Source organism: Monodon monoceros, unplaced genomic scaffold (assembly GCF_005190385.1).
Source record: "Monodon monoceros isolate NGI ecotype Baffin Bay Population unplaced genomic scaffold, NGI_Narwhal_1 Super_Scaffold_2, whole genome shotgun sequence".
Lineage (NCBI taxonomy): Eukaryota > Metazoa > Chordata > Mammalia > Artiodactyla > Monodontidae > Monodon > Monodon monoceros.
The window spans coordinates 25,365,960-25,385,766 of NW_021703776.1; the positions used below are offsets into that span (position 1 = coordinate 25,365,960).

The following is a 19,807-nucleotide window of genomic DNA, read 5'->3' on the forward strand; positions in this document are numbered from 1 at the left end:
AAAGTCATATTAACCTAGATTTTGAGAGCTGAAAAAGACCCAATAGCTCATATAACCCAACCTCCTCTATTTTATAGGTTGAAAAACAGAGAACCAGAGAGGTGAAGATCACAAAGGCATCAAACTAATTAAGGGCTGATCTGAGACTAAAGCCCCTTTCTCCTGATTCCACATCCACTACTCTTTGCATGATATTATATTAAATATTTCCCAATATGATACCTTTCAAAAGATATTAAATATACAGGCACTCATATTCAAGAATATACTGAGTGAACAAAAAGACAAAAGCTTTTTTCTACTTGAAATATCTCCTACCCTTGGATGGGTCAGGGAAGATACCATGGCTTCTGCTTTTGATGACAGACGGCTTTGGGGACTGCTGGCTGCTTTGACTGGAATGGGACTTGCCATGATCAATGCTTTCAGTCTGTTCTTTGAGAGGATACCACCTAGGCGTGTTATCGAGGTGAGATGTGCTAGATAAATCAATCAATACCTGGAAAAAAGTGCAATAAGTGAATAAAATTTATGGATTAAGCTGTAATTCATTTGTTGTTTTTTTTCTGTGATCTGAAACTTATTCAAGGACATAAGTCAAAGGATATAGTATAACCTTTAGGATGATGAGGTCTTCCTCATTTTTCTTCACCCATGATACTGAGAATGTCTTGTGCATACCAGATGCTGTGTAAACGTTTGGTTAAATTGAACTGTATGACATCTCTGACTATTAATTAAATTATTTGGAGATGATGCAAAAAGGTAGAGTCACAAGTCAATCTCTTTATGAAATAAAGTCTTCTTTTGTTAAATGGACACATGATATTCTTAAACTGGGCTAGTGTTTTTTTGCAGATTGTTTGATTTTAGTTACAAGAGGGACAAAATGAAAAAGAACGGCTAATTTTCAATTACTAACTTATTCCCTCTATTTTAAAACATACTTTAGTTCACATTTGAAACAGAGATATTACCAACAGTTTACAATAAGAAAGTGCTGTGTCATGGTTTAATTGGCAACATTTTTTCTTAGTGGTACATAAACAATGGTGCATTTTACAGTAGTTGGCATCTTATATTTGAGCAGATATTAAAAAATAAAACCACACAATGGATATATGCTTTAGGTTCATGTGAACAATAAGTTATAAGGACTTCAATAAATCAGCTTTTTTAAATAGGACAATAAATCAGATATAACCATACTCTAGAGTAGTCCTGTCTAAGACCAAGATTAGTCCAAGTGGCTATACCACATGGAGCCTGTAGGCGAAGTTCAAATGATCTAGTTTTGATGGGAAAAAGGTACAGAGTGTAGGAGCCAAACAAGACATCATGTCACCTAGACTACTCAACTGTTTTCTATTGTCTCTATCAAAAGGATATTGTATTTTCTAGGTGTTATATATTTTTAGAGATTTATTTTTTTAACATTAATTCATAACTTCTGCTTTAAGCAAAGATCACTAAACAAAATATGTATTTTTGGAATATGATAGATGAAAAATATCACAGAATCTGACCATCCTGCCACATTTCATAATTAGGTTACATTCCTTGTGAATTTATAAAAATTGTTTTTACTGTTTTCTCCTACTTCTAGTTTTGCTTCTTAAAATATTTTGAGATGTTTTGTGGGACACTTAAAAGAAGTATGTAAAATGTCACATCAAGTCATTCATACGTGCAATGAGGAATAGCAATTAAATAAACTGAAAATGCATTTGAAAAAAATCCAGCTCATTTTATAATATAATAAATTTATCTCCAATCTTTTACATAATCATTTGGATTCACAGCATGATTATATAACTTTCTATCAAAACAATTAATATTTCATCTTGCAAATTAATTAGAAAGTACATCAAGTGGTAAAGTGAAAATTATTTCTCCAGCTGCTATTCATCTATTCAGTCATTTGTAAATAAATTCTATCCACCAAAGAATTTTATCCAGAAATAGTTATCTTATACACTTAAGAAATATGCTTTCCATAAAGATTTAATTGATGGTTTATAATGAAGCAAATAAAAAAAAGGAAACCATAGGCTCACCTCACCAAGAAAATCATTGGAAGAAAATCTATCATAATCCCAGACTGTCACCTCCAGTGTTTTCTTCTTGAGCTACAGTTCAAATCAAAATGTCATTAACCTCATTTCTCATCATAAATTTTCATTATACTCATATAATAGACTCATTTATATTTTCATTCCTTGAACTCTTTCCACTTATGTAAAAATACTTTAAGTTTATATAAAACTGTATACTTACATTCAATATTATGTAAACTGTCAATCATTTTGTGGTCCAACCAAGTATTTGATCATAAGATACCTCACTATTTTGCAAAAAAAAGGGTGATTTTTACTTATTTCCTGTTATTCTACCCCTGCCCATTATTAAAAGTACCAAGCAGAATCTATATATACTCTTTAAATACATGAAATTCATAGGTTGCAAAAATGTCTAGGTTATTCAAAGTATTTGGGTTATAGTTTTTTGTTTCAGTAAATTGCCAAAACACATTAGTAGCACTGTCTTATTTCTGCAGGTAAACTTAACTTATTTTAAATTCAAGAACCCAGATTACAATTTATATCCAGCTTCAATTTCATAGTCAAATTAGAAATCTTCCAAAGGATAAATCAGAAACCTCATTTTGAAAGACAACTCATTTGTAAATTGTTTTCATGGATGTCTTCTTCCTATTCTATTTGTATTCTTTTCTCTCTGAATTCATCTTTATAAACCATCAGTTATTTTCTATTATTGATACAAAGTTATGACATGAAGATTTTCAGAAACACATTGATGCAATTTTGCTTAGAGTCATCTATTTGTTGCGATAATCCTTTACACTAGTCTTCTTCACACTTTCTTCTGTACAGTTTAGTTGCACAATGCCAGATCCGTAGGAAGCCTCGATTTAGAAAAGAGATGATCCCTAAATTGTTGCCAGGAGGGGTAATTCATTTCAGTGCATCTGAATCTTATTTTTTCTTTGTTTATGAAAGTCAAAATACAGCTAGCTGGAAAATATTTTCCCTCAAAATATGATAAATAGAGCCCAGTCTACTGAAGTATTTTATTTTGAAATAATCAGTGGAAAATGTCCCACTAGTCTTATTCATTTTATTTTTTAGCTGTTTTGTGAAAATGTGCACATTTTCTTTCACTGTATCTTCGAATTGCACCCAGTTCCTTTTACTGGCTATATTTCTTGCATGTATTTTACTTAATTTTTTTTGTTTGTATGGAAAAATTGATATGAATAACAATCTTTCAGTAATTCTATCATCACTATTTTTATATTAGCCTGAATCTGTCATACAGAAAATAATCATTGCATACCTGTTCCATGGAGATACTTTTATAAATTACTGTTTGATTCCACTCAGGATTAAGACTTTTCTGAACATATTTAGTCCTTCTCTTGTACTCAGCACTGAATTGGAAAAAGAGAAAGAATTATCCTGATTATTTACCTTGACCGATGACTTCATAGTCAACCTGAAGGGCACGCAGACTTTTAAAGGTATTTTGTTTTGAATCACTACGTAATCATCTCATCATCCTCACGCCTTAAACTGTATTTTAAGTTGAATGCACAATGACAATTCAAAAATATCTTGGATGCCTTTAGTTTTATTTTCCGTAAGGTATTTTTTTTTTTAAAGAAAAGCTTTTAGGTGTTCTAACTAGAATACAATTTTAGAAATCTTAATCTCTCCTGAATGTGTGAGATAATTACATGAACTATACAGTAACGTCAATATCTTCTTGTCCCATAAATAATAATTGGATATTTAACTTTCCAATAGTTTTGCAACTGATCATGTCAGCAAAGCCAAATGGTCTTTCAATTCATTTTTTTCTGTAAAAAGCTGAAATAACTATACTGACTGAGGAAAGGATGAAAAATGGCTGTTGCTATAGGTGAGATTCCATGAACATTTGTTACCTTATATTTATAGTAGATTTTGACACTCTTGGTAAAGTAGAATACTTAATCTAGTTATGAAACAATCTTAATTAAATACAAATTCTTGGTTTACGTCAATAGCTTATGTTACAAATGATGAACCAAATCAAAACTTTTCCTCATGCATTATAACTTGGGGCAATTTCAGTTTATCCTTGACTCTTCCATACCCTCTGATCACCAGTTAGAAGCTTATATCTTACACGTTTAAGCATAACTTACTTTCAAAACTTATTCTAATTAAGTCTGACAAAACATTTATAACTGGCATCAACCAGCTAATGGGGTTGGAATTATTGCTATTTGCTATGAGCCAATGGTGCCCACATAGACAAAGCTTTTCTCTAACACTCACTGGCTTTTTCCAAATTTTCTGCCTAGAAAACAAACCTATTTGTTTGGGGTCCATTCATGTGCCTGGACTTCATAAACTGCCTTACCCTAAAGGTACTGCATCCCGACCCTGGATCTGTAGTTCTATTCCCAACTGCTGTCAGCAGACTTACTCTTGTTATATTCCTGGTCTCAAGCATTGCCAAATCCTGGAATACCTACTATTGTTCCCCAGATGCTAATTTACTTATTCATCCTAGATAAAACTATCCTAGATAAAACTAAAGAATCAAGCTCCAGTTCACCACTCACTTTTAGAGATGGGTCTACAGCCAAGTATCTTTTTTTCTCCCTCTGGCTCTATTCTCTTTCTTATCAGACATACACAAGGGCAATAATTTCCAACGCTGACTGCATATTAGGATCACTTTGGGATCTGAGTTCCCAGGGTGGTAGGTGGGGCAACTAGCACGGCACCCTCATCCCCCTGCCCTTCACCCACAAGGAGAGTCTTATTTAGCAGGTCTGGGGTGAGGCTTGAGCATCAGAATTTTAAAAATGATCTAGGTTAATCTAAAGTATTGCCAAGATTGAGAACCACTGAGAACCACTGAGCTCACGTCTCCTAAGACCTCACATTTCAGCCACTGTGAACTGAATCCAATTTAAGAAATGAAGCAGCACTATTCTCATTTGTAACCAACCTATCTGAAAGTACAAAAAAAGAGAGCAGGATTTGACAATTTTTTCATTCAGCACAAAGTGCAAATAATTCTGGGGAAATGTATAGGCAATGATTCAAAGACACAGGAACTTTCATAGACTGTGAACAGAAAGTATACATTTGTACATATACTTTTTAGGTAAATTTGTCTATGTCTAGTGAAGTTTATGCACTCAAATACCCAGAAAATTCCACTTTGACTTAATTCCACTTCTACTTTAGAGAAATTCTCCCACACGTACAAAAGGAATTTGTTAAAGAACATTCATTGCAACATTGTTTCTAATAGTGTGTTAATAATATAATAAATAAATATATTATGATATATTTATTCAATGAAATTTAAGTAGCAGTTAAATGAAATATACCTTCATTTATCAAGATAGATAAATCTTAAAAAAAATCTTGAGCAAATAATTTGCAGAAGAAAACCTATGGTAAGTTATCATGATATAAAGTTAAAATTACATGAAATAATACTGTAAATTATTTATGTCTACTTGTATATATGTATGACAAACATGAATATCATATGACAGCTTGGGAATTATAGATGTTAAACTCTATTTTGTGGTTGTCTCAGGAGGACAGGGGAATGGTTTCAGAGGACTTCAGGGGTACTTGAAATATATTTTTTATTAAAAAAAAATCTGAAGCCAATATAGCAAAATGTTACGATTTGATAAAATTGGATAGCAAGAACACAAGTATTTGTGACAGTATTGTCTATAATTTTCAGTAAGTTTAAAATAGTTTATAACAAAATTCAAAACTATTTTAGCAAATTATGTCCCTTTATACTTTATGATTTTGATTCTTTAAATTAATGACATAAGAAGAATGAATATGACCACTTTTAAGTTAACAGCCACCTCTGGTTGCTACTTTAGAATTCATGGCTATTCCTGTAGTAGGTATACTAAGAAAAAAACACATTGTGTAGTATGAGCTTTAAAGTTTCTATCTGTTTTGGGCTTAATTATCCAAGTGGTGAGGCCATGGGAAAAACATATTAGGGATTAAGATCCATAATACAGTGAACAGTGGTAAAATTGTTATTTTTTTCAAATTCTGAAAAATTGAATGCACAAAATTTTAAAATAAGATTGAAGATGGAAATTAATGTCAAATGCAAACTCATGTATTTTTACTAAAATTCTAGATGTCAGCGTATATTAAAATAGCCTGAACTATTGAAATGTCTTCAAAAAGATGTATTAGTTAACATATTTTAATTTATAATATTAATAATTGTTATATTTCACATGCATACTTTAGTCATTTTTTCACCCATATGTAGCAAAATTACTGAATGCCAACTCTGCACCAGGAATTATGCTCTATCAAAATGTACAACTGCAAAACTCTTAATTGTACTGACATACCATTATGTCATGAGAAGCACTTTATAAAGTAAGCACATTGAAATAATAACAGCTAACATTTACGAAACGCTGCTTTTTCACAGGCAGAGTTCTAAGTGCTTTTCATGTGTTACATTATTTAATCCTCAAAGCAACTCTATGTGTCCAGTATTATTTATTATCCTATTTTATAGCTGATAAGAACTGAAGCTCAGAGGAATTCAGGCACGTTGGCAAGGTTGCATAGTTATTAATTCATAGGACCAGGTTTCAAACACAGGGAAGCTAATTTCTTACTCTGAAACATGAGCTATATGAACTCAGTTGATTAGGCCCATCATAAAATTTCTTAATTGCATATTTCATTAGCTGAAGTGTCTAGTTTGTCTTCTTTATTTTACAGTCAAAAACTGTACACTTCAAATTAAATATATGTTTTATATATATAACATAAATTATTTATAGCGTGTGTATATATACACATATAGAAAATGAGGACAGCTTTAGAGTTGCCTAGGGAAATATTGAATGGTATATCCTAAGACCAAGAGAGTGCTGTGGAACAACTAGGGATAATTATTATTAAAATTTACTTTTGCGCAGATACACTCACATATAACCCCAATTAGTCGGGAAAAATCTAGATGTTCACTTTACTAGGTTATCTTAATCTTACTAATAAGTTTGAATCTCTAGTTCTCTCAAGACTCAAGGTCTGTGTCCTTTAGGGTTAACGAGGGTAAACACACCTTTCTCCTGATCCTGCCTCTACCAGCCCTGGTTGACCTGTGTAAATGCCAATGAGATCTCTTTGCAATCTTTTCACACTTGAATTTCCTGACACGCAGAGATGGCCACATAAAGCCTTCCTTCAAGAACCCTTGTTTGATGGCTACCATGTACTGACCATCTGGGGCATGATGTCAATGGGCTGTGTTCCCACTTTACACAATTGAAAACTCCACAGTTCTCATCTCCATATCAAAATCTGTGGATTTACAAGTTGAAGGTGGCCAGGTAAGCAGAGGGATTCTTGAATGTGAGCAGAAATCCAGGCTGAGAAATAAGTGGAGCTCCTTTTCCTTTCCTACCATGTCTGTTAAACACACTGCAATCCCTCATGGGAAGACTGCAATAAGGACATTATTTTAGGACAATTAAGCCATATGTAATAATCAGAGAAGTTTTTTAATAAGGGAAAATAAAAAGTCAATTAATCAAGATGGAACACGGTGTTTATCAAACAAAAATCTAGGGACTTCCCCGGTGGTCCAGTGGTTAAGACTTTGCCTTCCAATGCAGGAGACGTGGGTTCAATCCCTGGTTGGGGAACTAAGATCCCACATGCCGTGGGGTGCAGCCAAAAACTTAAAAAAAAAAAATCTAAACCTTTATTTCCTTAAAGTTTTGACTGATTTCTTTTTTCTTTCTCTTTTTCATTATTGGACAATCATTTTCTCATAGGTAGATATGATTTTAAGGCTGGCAGAAAAAGGTATTTAAAATTCAATTACCCTCTCCTAAATCAGAAGAAAAAAAAGTTCTCTGAGTTTCTCTGTAAAAAAAAATTGAGAAAGAAGAATGGAATATAATGGCTTGTTTGTTCTTAACTTTCACAGAATTATCTAAAGTACTGAAGGTCTTCATTTCTTTTGTTTTTTCTTGATTGGAAAAATACATATAAATTTCTTTATTGAAAAAATATATAATGAGTCCAATAAAGATATATATATATTTGTGTATGTATGTGTGTGTGTGTGTGTGTGTGTGTGTGTGTGTGTGTAGTTTTTTTCAAAATTACTCCTCTGAGGATGTTGCCTTTAATTTAGAAAGAAGCACAGAGCATATCCCATTTTATAAGCTCTGTTTCTCTGTGTGCAATAGTGCATTTATGGGCTGTCACTTGATTGTCCTCTGTGCTCCCTGAAGTCTGACACTATGGCTGTGTTCTCAATTCCAACAGAGTCTGGAGCAGTCTGTGCTAAATAAATGGTTTTTGGATGGATCTTTAAAACATGTTTGTACTTCTCTTTTTCCTTTAAAATCTATTGAAATAAAATGTTTTGGCCTTCAAATTGTAAATACATACAACACCTGAATCTGCTTTACATTCTTTCCAGAGGAAATAGTTTGAGATGCTAACAAGGGTGTTTAGAGAAAGTCCAGCCAGGAATTAGGCTTCCAGCTATCATGATAGTAAAAATCAGCTTCAGTCATGGCAAAATCTCATTAGTGTGAAAAAATCTGTACTTTGTCCAACAGTGTAATGAGAGAAAACCACAACGAAATCCTTCAGATATGCTCATTTCCATTTCTTAATTATCCGGGGACAAGTTTTCAGTTCATGGACTCTTCAGGCTATTTCCTTGTCTTTCTTTCACCTCATCTCGACTGACATTTGGGCTGTCAGAGCTTATGAGTATCTTGATTAAAGGATGGCAAGAGGAAATGAAAGGAGACAAGAAAACTGGACCAGTGAAATTCTTTTAGTTAACAGGACATTTTTTTTAAAAAATTTAAGAATGAAGGATGTATTATACTTATTATTGAAGAAAAGTTGTTTGATTTTCTATATAGTGTTGTTAAATAATTTGGTGTAATTCAGTAGCCCAAGCATTCTGCATTTCTTTTTTGCAGGGTAACTGACCATTGGCTACATGAAGTTTATTATACATGTTTCTAGCCATAATAGCAACTGCCATTTATTGAGAGCTTATTACGTGCCAGACATTATGCTTATCATTTTTGGTGCATTCTCCCTGTGTTTCACAAAAACCCTGGGAGGGGGGCTATTATGATTCCTAGGTGGAAGAGGAAATAGTTTTAGAGAAACCTCACAACTTCTAAGTGGCAGGACTGAAATTCAAATCCAAGTTCTTAAGGACTTCGCTCATGGGCCTCCTCAGCCTAACTTACAATGTCAGTACCTCATCAGTATAATTCCTTTCCACACTGACAATTCTCGAAGAGATGATGAAAGTGATTTCAAGATGAAAGATATGATGAGAAAGTGACTCTAGATCTTCTAAATTGTAATCTAATACATCCCAGATTATTTCGACCATTATTTACATTTACAGAAAACATGTTCTCTTCTAAGTTAAATATAGACAATCATTGTCATTCTGACAATTTCCCCCTGGTTTCTCTGGATAAAAGAGAGAAGCTTCTGAATAAAGTGACTGATAACGTTTGTTCTAAAATGACACTATCTCTTTGAAACAAAACTCATTTCGCGTATCAGTCTGAGAGATCTGAAGATGAGAGAGCCAGTCATAACAAGCAACCTTTCTCAGTATCAAATTTTACTGGTTGCCATAATTATGTGGTTGCAAAGAAATAGGGAGTTTCTGGGCACCAGAAAGGTTGTACTGACTAATACTATTCTTTGAGATATTTAAATATTTAAGCCTTTACAAATCAGAAACTGCCTCTTTTGGGCAACAGCTTGTCAGGTTTAGTAAAGATGCTGAATTTTAATGTCACAGACAAAAATCCTGTACCACTAATATTCTGAGTGGGACTAAAATTCCCATCACCCTGTTGCTACAGATGGTACAAGATTCACCTCCCCAATTAAATAACACATTTAATTTATAATGCAATGAGATGTGCAAAAAAATGCTTTTGGCTATGTGATAAGAAATATCCTTAGCTGACAATGTAATGATGCAATGTGCTCTAGCAGAAAACAGACAAACCAAGGAGGTTGCTCTTATGCTGTTGCTAACACCCTAGAGCAGGCAGATTATGGCATTCTGTATTACACAGCAATAATTCTGTGGTACAGAAGGTATAAAGGCATGAAAATGTTTCAATATCAGGTCTAAGTGAGGGTAAAAGACCAGACAGCTATCATCTTTAAGATGACATACACACCTAGTACTGGTCATCCAGAAGATCAGTTAATTCCTTTTGAAAAATGACTAGATTTATTTGTTTGGTTGTCATAGAAGACTCAGAAGAACCTGAGCCATAATTTTTGCAAGAGAAGCTAAATGAATTTTAGCAGACAAATTATAAATGAAAACTTTAGCTATATCTAATTTCAAAGTGATAGTTCCTTATTCATACCTTTCAATGTTTTTACTCTTTACTACTTTTCTGGGCTCCAATGCACATACCTGCTACACATATTTAGTAATAATGTTGTGGTCAGAATAGTCTGCTATTAGCCTAATTCAACTGATACCAAAATGTAGAAAAATAAAAATTACAGCCGAAGTTGAATTGCAGGTGAATGTACTTAAAAGGCAAACAAGAGAACTCTAGACATTTCATTGAAGGGTGACACTGAAAGAGAACCAACTCTACCTTGCATTCTGGACAACCATGACTTGACTGCATTGATTCCAAGAGCGAGAATGAAGTATACAGCAGGAAAGTAGGAAAGACAGGAAGAAAAAAGTTAGGAACAGAAATAAGGAAGAAAATGTGAGAATAAAAACTAGAGGAGCTATACCATAATATATTAACAACATGAGGCAGAAAATAATCTTAGAACTAAAGTGAAAATAATACCTCACAAGTGTAGTAAATTCCAAGGTCTTGGCCACTGTAATAATTAAGAGTAATTTAATGAAAGGGCTAGGAATTGAATACGAGTAGCACATTAGCCTGCTCTTTGGTCAAATTCCACCCAGAAGGCATGTTTTGTTTGACAAATGGCATGGGGATAGCTTTAGGTGGGACCTCACTCTTCATTTCACTATAGTTTCAACACTTTCTCTGTTACCTACTCCAGAATGGACTGACATATTCATGCCACCTGCCTGACCTTTCCAGTTATTCAAGTTTGCAATAGTCTAACTGAAACATATCCTGTAACAAATAAAGCATAACTACTCTCTTATAGTATAAAAGGAGATACTCCAGGATATTAAAGAAGATAGAAAATAAAAGACAGTGCTTTATTTTCATTCATTCATTAGCAAATGCTGATTGGAGATATACCCTTGGCAGTCATTTCCTCTTGTCCCATAATACTGTCATTAAATAACACTGAAGGTCTAATGACCCAAATCAAAGGCAGAATGAAGTTATCACTGTGTTATATTCATGTTAAAAAAAAAAGGGGTGGGATGAGGGATAAATAAGGAGTTTGAGATTAGTAGATACAAACTACTACATATAAAAAATATGAATAACAAGGTCATACTGTGTAGCACAGGAAACTATATTCAATATCTTGTAATAAACTATAATGGAAAATAATATGAAAAAGAATATATATACATATATATGTATAACAATCACTTTGCTGTATACTACAAACTAATGCAACATTATAAATCAACTAAACATCAAAAAGGTAGACAAATTACAGTTATAACTACTACATAAAGATACAAACTAACATAAAATAAAAACTTCCCTTTCCTGTTCTATATGGCTAGTTGGTAATGTATGAATTAAATTCATTTCAGCCTGCAGAATTCTCTTGAATATTTCTCGAAGGGCAACTCAGCTGGGAAAAAAACTGTTTCTCAGATTTGTTTTTCTGGCAATGTCTTATTTATTTATTTAACATCTTTACTGGAGTATAATTGCTTTACATTGTTGTGTTAGTTTCTGCTGTATAACAAAGTGAATCATTTATAGGCATATTTCTATCCCCATATCCCCTCCCACTTGTATCTCCCTCCCACCCTCCCTATCCCACCCCCGTAGCTGGTCACAAAGCACCGATCTGATCTCCCTGGGCTATACGGCTGCTTCCCCTTAGCTATCTATTTTACATTTGTTAGTGTATATATGTTGATGCCACTCTCTCACTTCATCCCAACTTACCCTTCCCACTTGCCATGTCCTTAAGTCCATTCTCTATGTCTGTGTCTTTATTCCTGTCCTGCACCTAGGTTCTTCAGAATCTTTTTTTTTTTTTAGATTCCATATATATGTGTAAGCATACAGTACTTGTTTTCCTCTTTCTGACTTACTTCACTCTGCATGACAGACTCTAGGTCCATCCACCTCATTACAAATAACTCAATTTCGTTTCTTTTTATGGCTAAGTAATATTCCATTGTATATATGTGCCACATCTTCTTTATCCATTCATCTGTCTATGGACACTTAGGTTGCTTCCATGTCCTGGCTCTTATAACTAGTGCTGCAATGAATCTTGTGGTGCATGACTCTTTTTGAATTATGGTTTTCTCAGGGTATATGCCCAGGAGTGGGATTGATGGGTCATATGGTAGTTCTATTTTTAGCTTTTTAAGGAACGTCCACACTGTTCTCCAAGTGGCTGTATCAATTTGCATTCCCATGAAGTGTAGGAGGGTTCCCTTTTCTCCACACCCTCTCCAGCATTTATTGTTTGTAGATTTTTTGACGATGGCCATTCTGACCAGTGTGAGGTGATACCTCATTGTAGTTTTGATTTGCATTTCTCTAATGATTAGTGATGTTGAGCATCCTTTCATGTGTTTGCTGGCAATTGGTATATCTTCTTTGGAGAAATGTCTACTTAGGACTTCTGTCCATTTTTGGTTTGGGTTGGGTTTTTTTTTGATATTGAGCTGCATGACCTGCTTGTATATTTTGGAGATTAATCCGTTGTCAGTTGCCTCATTGGCAAATATTTTCTCTGAGGGTTGTCTTTCCATCTTGTTTATGGTTTCCTTTGCTGTGCAAAAGGTTTTAAGTTTCATTGGGTCCCACTTGTTTATTTTTGTTTTAATTTCCATTTCTCAATGATGTGGGTCAAAAAGGATCTTGCTGTGATTTATGTCATAGAATGTTCTGCCTATATTTTGCTCTAAAAGTTTTATAGTGTCTGGCCTTATATTTAGGTCTTTAATCCACTTTGAGTTTATTTTTTTATATGGTGTTAGGGAGTGTTCTAATTTCATTCTTTTACATGTAGCTGTCCAGTTTTGCCAGCACCACTTATTGAAGAGGCTGTCTTTTCTCCATTGTATATTCTTGCCTCCTTATCAAAGATAACATGAAAATATGTGCGTGGGTTTATCTCTGGGCTTTCTATCCTGTTCCATTGATCTATATTTCTGTTTTTGTGCCAGAACCATACTGTCTTGATGACTGTAGCCTTGCAGTATAGTCTGAAGTCAGGGAGCCTGATTCCTCCAGCTCCGTTTTTCTTCCTCAAGATTGCTTTGGCTATTCAGGGTCTTTTGTGTTTCCATACAAATTGTGAAATTTTTTGTTCTAGTTCTGTGAAAAATGCCATTGGTAGTTTGACAGGGATTGCATTGAATCTGTAGATTGCTTCGGATACAATAGTCATTTTCACAATGTTGATTCTTCCAATCCAAGAACATGGTATATCTCTCCATCTGTTTGTATCATCTTTAATTTCTTTCATCAGTGTCTTATAGTTTTCTGAATACAGGTCTTCTGCCTCCTTAGGTAGGTTTATTCCTAGGTATTTAATTATTTTTGTTGCAGTGGTAAATAGGAGCGTTTCCTTAATTTCTCTTTCAGATTTTTCAGCATTAGTGTATAGGATTGCAAAAGATTTCTGTGCATTAACTTTGTATCCTGCAACTTTACCAAATTCACTGGCTAGCTCCAGTAGTTTTCTGGTAGCATCTTTAGGATTCTCTATGTATAGTATCATGTCATCTGCAAACAGTGACAGTTTACTTCTTCTTCTCTGATATGGATTCCTTTTATTTCTTTTTCGTCTCTGACTGCTGTGGCTAAAACTTCCAAAACTATATTGAATAATAGTGGTGAGAGTGGGAAACCTTATCATGTTCCTGATCTTAGAGGAAATGGTTTCAATTTTTCACCATTGAGAACAATGTTGGCTGTGGGTTTGTCATATATGGCCTTTATTATGTTGAGGTAAGTTTCCTCTCTGCCTACTTTCTGGAGAGTTTTTTATCAAAATGTGTGTTGAATTTTGTCAAAAGCTTTTTCTGCATCTATTGAGAGTATCATATGTTTTTTTCCCTTCAACTGGTTAATATGGTGTATCACATTGATTAATTTGCGTATATTGAAGAATCCTTGCATTCCTGGGATAAACCCCACTTGATCATGGTGTACGATACTTTTAATGTGCTGTTGGATTCTGTTTGCTAGTATTTTGTTGAGGATTTTTGCACCTCTATTCATCAGTGATATTGGCCTATAGTTTTCTTTTTCTGTGACATCTTTGTCTGGTTTTGGTATCAAGGTGATGGTGGCCTCGTGGAATGAGTTTGGGAGTGTTCTTCTCTCTGCTATATTTTGGAAGATTTTGAGAAGGATAGGTGTTAGCTCTTCTGTAAATGTTTGATAGAATTCGCCTCTGAAGCCATCTGGTCCTGGGCTTTTGTTTGTTGGAAGATTTTTAATCACAGTTTCAATTTCAGTGCTTGTGATTGGTCTGTTCATATTTTCTATTTCTTCTTGGTTCAGTCTTGGCAGTTGTGCTTTTCTAAGAATTTGTCCATTTCTTCCAGGTTGTCCATTTTATTGACATATAGTTTCCTGTAGTAATCTCTCATAACGCTTTGTATTTTTGCAGTGTGAGTTGTTACTTCTCCTTTTTCATTACTAATTCTATTGATTTGAGTCTTCTCCCTTTTTTTCTTGATGAGTCTGGCTAAAGGTTTATTAATTTCGTTTATCTTCTCAACGAGCCAGCTTTTAGTTTTATTGATCCTTGCTATCGTTTCCTTCATTTCTTTTTCATTTATTTCTGATCTGATATTTATGGTTTCTTTCCTTCTGCTAACTTTGGCAGCTTTTTGTTCTTCTTTCTCTAATTGCTTTAGGTGTAAGGTTAGGTTGTTTATTTGAGATTTTTCTTGCTTCTTGAGGTAGGATCGTATTGCTATGAACTTCCCTCTTAGAACTGCTTTTGCTGGATCCCATAGGTTTTGGGTCGTCGTGTTTTCATTGTCATTTGTTTCTAGGCATTTTTTGATTTCCTCTTTGATTTCTTCAGTGATCTCATGGTTATTTAGTAGCGTATTGCGTAGCCTCCATGTGTTTGTATTTTTTATAGTTTTTTCCCTGTAGCTGATTTCTAGTTTCATAGCGTTGTGGTCAGAAAAGATACTTGACATGATTTCAATTTTCTTAAATTTACCAAAGCTTGTTTTGTGACCCAAGATACGATCTATCCTGGAGAATGTTCCATGAGCACTTGAGAAGAAAGTGTACTCTGTTGTTTTTGGATGGAATGTCCTATAAATATCAATTAAATCCATCTTGTTTAATGTGTCATTTAAAGCTTCTGTTTCCTTATTCATTTTCCTTTTGGATGATCTGTCCATTGGTGAAAGTGGTGTGTTAAAGTCTCCTACTATGATTGTGTTACTGTTGATTTCCCCTTTTATGGCTGTTAGCGTTTGCCTTATGTACTGAGGTGCTCCTATGTTGGGTGCATAAATATTTACAATTGTTATATCTTCTTTTAGGATCGATCCCTTGATCGTTATGTAGTGTCCTTCTCTGTCTCTTGTAATAGTTGTTATTTTAAAGTCTATTTTGTCTGATATGAGAATTGCTACTCCAGCTTTCTTTTGATTTCCATTTGCACGGGATATGTTTTTCCATCAACACTCTTTCAGTCTGTACGTGTCCCTAGGTCTGAAGTGGGTCTCTTGTAGACAGCATATATACGGGTCTTGTTTTTGTAGCCATTCAGGCAGTCTATGTCTTTTGGCTGGAGCATTTAATCCATTTACATTTAAGGTAATTATCGATACATATGTTCCTATTCCCATTTTCTTAATTGTTTTGGGTTTGTTATTGTAGGTCTTTTCCTTCTCTTGTGTTTCCTGCCTAGAGAAGTTCCTTTAGCATTTGTTGTAAAGCTGGTTTGGTGGTGCTGAATTCTCTTAGTTTTGCTTCTCTGTAAAGGTTTTAATTTCTCCGTCGAATCTGAATGAGATCCTTGCTGGGTAGAGTAATCTTGGTTGTAGGTTCTTCTGTTTCATCACTTTAAATATGTCCTGCCAGTCCCTTCTGGCTTGCAGAGTTTCTGCTGAAAGATCAGTTGTTAACCTTATGGGGATTCCCTTGTGTGTTATTTGTTGTTTTCCCCTTGCTGCTTTTAATATGTTTCTTTGTATTTAATTTTTGACAGTGTGATTAATATGTGTCTTGATGTGCTTCTCCTTGGATTTATCCTGTATGGGACTCTCTGTACTTCCTGGACTTGATTGACTATTTCATTTCCCATATTAGGGAAGTTTCCAACTATAATCTCTTCAAATATTTTCTCAGTCCCTTTCTTTTTCTCTTCTTTTTCTGGGACCCCTATAATTCGAATATTGGTGCGTTTAATGTTGTCCCAGAGGTCTCTGAGACTGTCCTCAATTCTTTTCATTTTTATTCTCTATTCTGCTCTGCAGCAGTTATTTCAACCATTTTATCTTCCAGGTCATTTATCTGTTCTTCTGCCTCAGTTATTCTGCTATTGATTCCTTCTAGAGAATTTTTAATTTCATTTATTGTGCTGTTCATCATTGTTTGCTCTTCAGTTATTCTAGGTCCTTATTAAACATTTCTTTTATTTTCTGCACTCTATTTCCAAGATTTGGGATCATCTTTACTATCATCTGAATTCTTTTTCAGGTAGACTGCCTATTTCTTCTTCATTTGTTTGGTCTGGTGGGTATATACCTTTCTCCTTCATCTGGTGCATATTTCTCTGTCTTCTCATTTTGCTTAACTTACTGTATTTGGGGTCTCCTTTTCACAGGTTGCAGGTTCATAGTTCCTGCTGTTTTTGGTGTCTGCCCCAGTGGGTAAGGTTGGCTCAGTGGGTTGTGTATGCTTCCTGGAGGAGGGGACTGGTGCCTGTGTTCTGGTGGATAAGGCTGGATCTTATCTTTCTGGTGGGCAGGACAGGGTCTGGTGGTGTGTTTTGGGGTGTCTGTGAACTTATTATGATTTCAGGCAGCCTCTCTGCTAATGGGTGGGGTTGTGTTCCTGTCTTGCTAGTTGTTTGGCATGGGGTGTACAGCACTGGAGCTTGCTGGTTGTTGAGTGGAGATGGGTATTAGCGTTGAGACAGAGATCTCTGGGAGAGCTCTTGCCGATTAATGGAGCTGGGAGGTCTCTCATGGTCCAATGTCCTGAACCCGTCTCTCCCACCTCAGAGGCTCGGGACTGACAGCCAGCCAGAGCACCAACACCCTCTTAGCCACACGGCTCAGAATAAAAGGGAGAAAAAAAGAAAGAAAGAAAGAAAGAAAAGAAATAAAATTATTAAAATAAAAAATTAAAAAAATATTATTAAAATAAAAAAAAAATACATAATAAAAAAAGAAGAGAGCAACCAAACCAATAAACAAATCCACCAGTGATAACAAGTGCTAAAAACTAAACTAAGGTAAACATAAAAGTCAGCAACTGGTCAGCTGCAAATAGCAAACCCTACGTCTACAGTTGCTCCCAAAGTCCACTGCCTCAACTTTGGGATGACTCATTGTCTATTCAGGTATTCCACAGATGCCGGGTACATCAAGTTGACTGTGGAGATTTAACCCGCTGCTCCTGAGGCTGCGTGGAGAAATTTCCCTTTTGCTTCTCTGTTCACACAGCTCCTGGTGTTCTGCTTTGGATTTGGCCCCGTCTCTGCATGCAGGTCTCCCTCTGGAGTCTGTTCTTTTGGGAAGTCTGAGGTCTTCTGCCAGCATTCAGTAGGTGTTCTGTAGCAGTTGTTCCACATGTAGATGTATTTTTGATGTATCTGTGGGGAGGAAGGTGATCTCCACGTCTTACTCCTCTGGCATCTTGAAGGTCCTCTCCAATGTCTTATTTATTAAAAAAAAAAGTCTTTATTTTTGAAGGACAGTTTTGCTGGATACAGAATTCTTGTGGACCATCTTTTTCCTTTAGTACACTGATTATGTCATCTCCCTACCTTCTGGGCTCCATGGTTTCTGATTGGCAATCAGTTGTTTATCTTATAGAGGATCCCTTGGATATGATGAGCCACTTCTCTTGCTTCTTTCAAGATTCTGTCTGTGGATTTTGATAGTATGATTAAGAAGAGACCTGGTATAAATTTTTTCTGTTTATCCTGATTGGATTTTGTTGAGCTTCTTGGCTGTGCAGATTTTTTCCAACAAATGTGAGAAATCTTTTGCCATTATTTCTTCAGAAATGTTTTCTGCCCTTTCCTCTTTCTCTCCTGGAAAGAGGAATTGCCTCTCTGTGTATGTTCGTATACTTTATGATATCCTAGGTTTCTAAGGCATTGTTCCCTTTTCTTCCTTCTTTTTTCTTTCTGTACCTTAAACTAAACAATCTCAATTGACCTGTCTTCATGATTGCTAATTGTGTCTTCTGACTAAATATATTGTTTAGCTCATTATTAAGACAGTAGATCCTAAGACCTCACCACAAGGAGACTTTTTTTTCCTTTCATTTTATTTTACCTGTATGAGGTGATAGATGCTAACTAAAGCTTTATTTTATAATTTTAAAACACCCATTTGAAAATATGCATATGAATAATAATATATCAAGTCAGTTAATGAACATTTAATGTGCTGAATAATACACGTCCTATAAAAGACTAACTGATTAGTCCTTGAACACTGGTTTCACAGATACATTTTGAAAAGTAAACTAATTCTTTAAATCTTCCACAAATAATTCCTGAAATGATTTTACTGTCTACCTGATTGGTCATAGCACAAGTGCTTTCCAGAATTGAAATACTGATGTGTTCTCATCCAGTCAGGTTTTGTTACCATCATGGCTCTCCTAAAACCCATTAAGGCCTAATTACAAATTTTTAATTCCACCTTACTTACTAATTGGAAATAAATAAATATGACATGTAGATAAAACTAAGGAAAAGATATTAAACTCTTCAAATTAGAGACCAGAAGACACTATCACTATTTTTTAAACCACAGGGCAATATTTACAATGCTAAGAATATAGTGCTTATTTACTTACCCTCGACCTGGAAGAAGGTACACTTTAACAAAGGGGTCTGAGTAACCATTGTTGTCTCGAGCGACAAGGTTTCTTGCTTGGAGAATATGTATTATGAGATTTCCAAGATCATAGTTGATTTGAAGCTTAAAGGGACAGAAAATATTCCATGAACATTATGTTTTTTTGTTTAAAAAAAACATATAATACATTATTATTCAGTATTTTACCAGTATTTTAAAAAAGTTCTCATAAGAAGCATCAACTGCTACTTTCATTTTATTTGAAACTGAACAGACCAGTTAATGTCTAATTTAATTCGGAACTCCCAGGCACACATTAATTACTAGTAAATGTGCTGTTCATTCTTTCTACGGTGAAAGTTCTGGCCTGTCAAAAATTCATTTAGGATAATCACACAGTGAATGCTAGTTCCATTTTTAAGCTAAATTTGTACTCTTAGGAAAATCAGAAATGTTAACATTCGTAAATACAATTTTGTGGGTGGAAACATTATTTAAAGACAAAGATGTTACT

The 19,807-nt window shown here is 34.6% G+C and overlaps 1 protein-coding gene across 1 annotated transcript in view; it reads right to left on the minus strand.

Moving 5' to 3' along the window:
- Nucleotides 1-19,807, minus strand: part of PCLO (piccolo presynaptic cytomatrix protein) — a 364,389-nt gene that overhangs the window by 56,958 nt on the left and 287,624 nt on the right. The window contains 5 exon segments of the mRNA XM_029232881.1: nt 319-499; nt 2,058-2,129; nt 3,358-3,451; nt 10,724-10,750; nt 19,292-19,416. Coding sequence (XP_029088714.1) covers nt 319-499; nt 2,058-2,129; nt 3,358-3,451; nt 10,724-10,750; nt 19,292-19,416 — 499 coding nt within the window.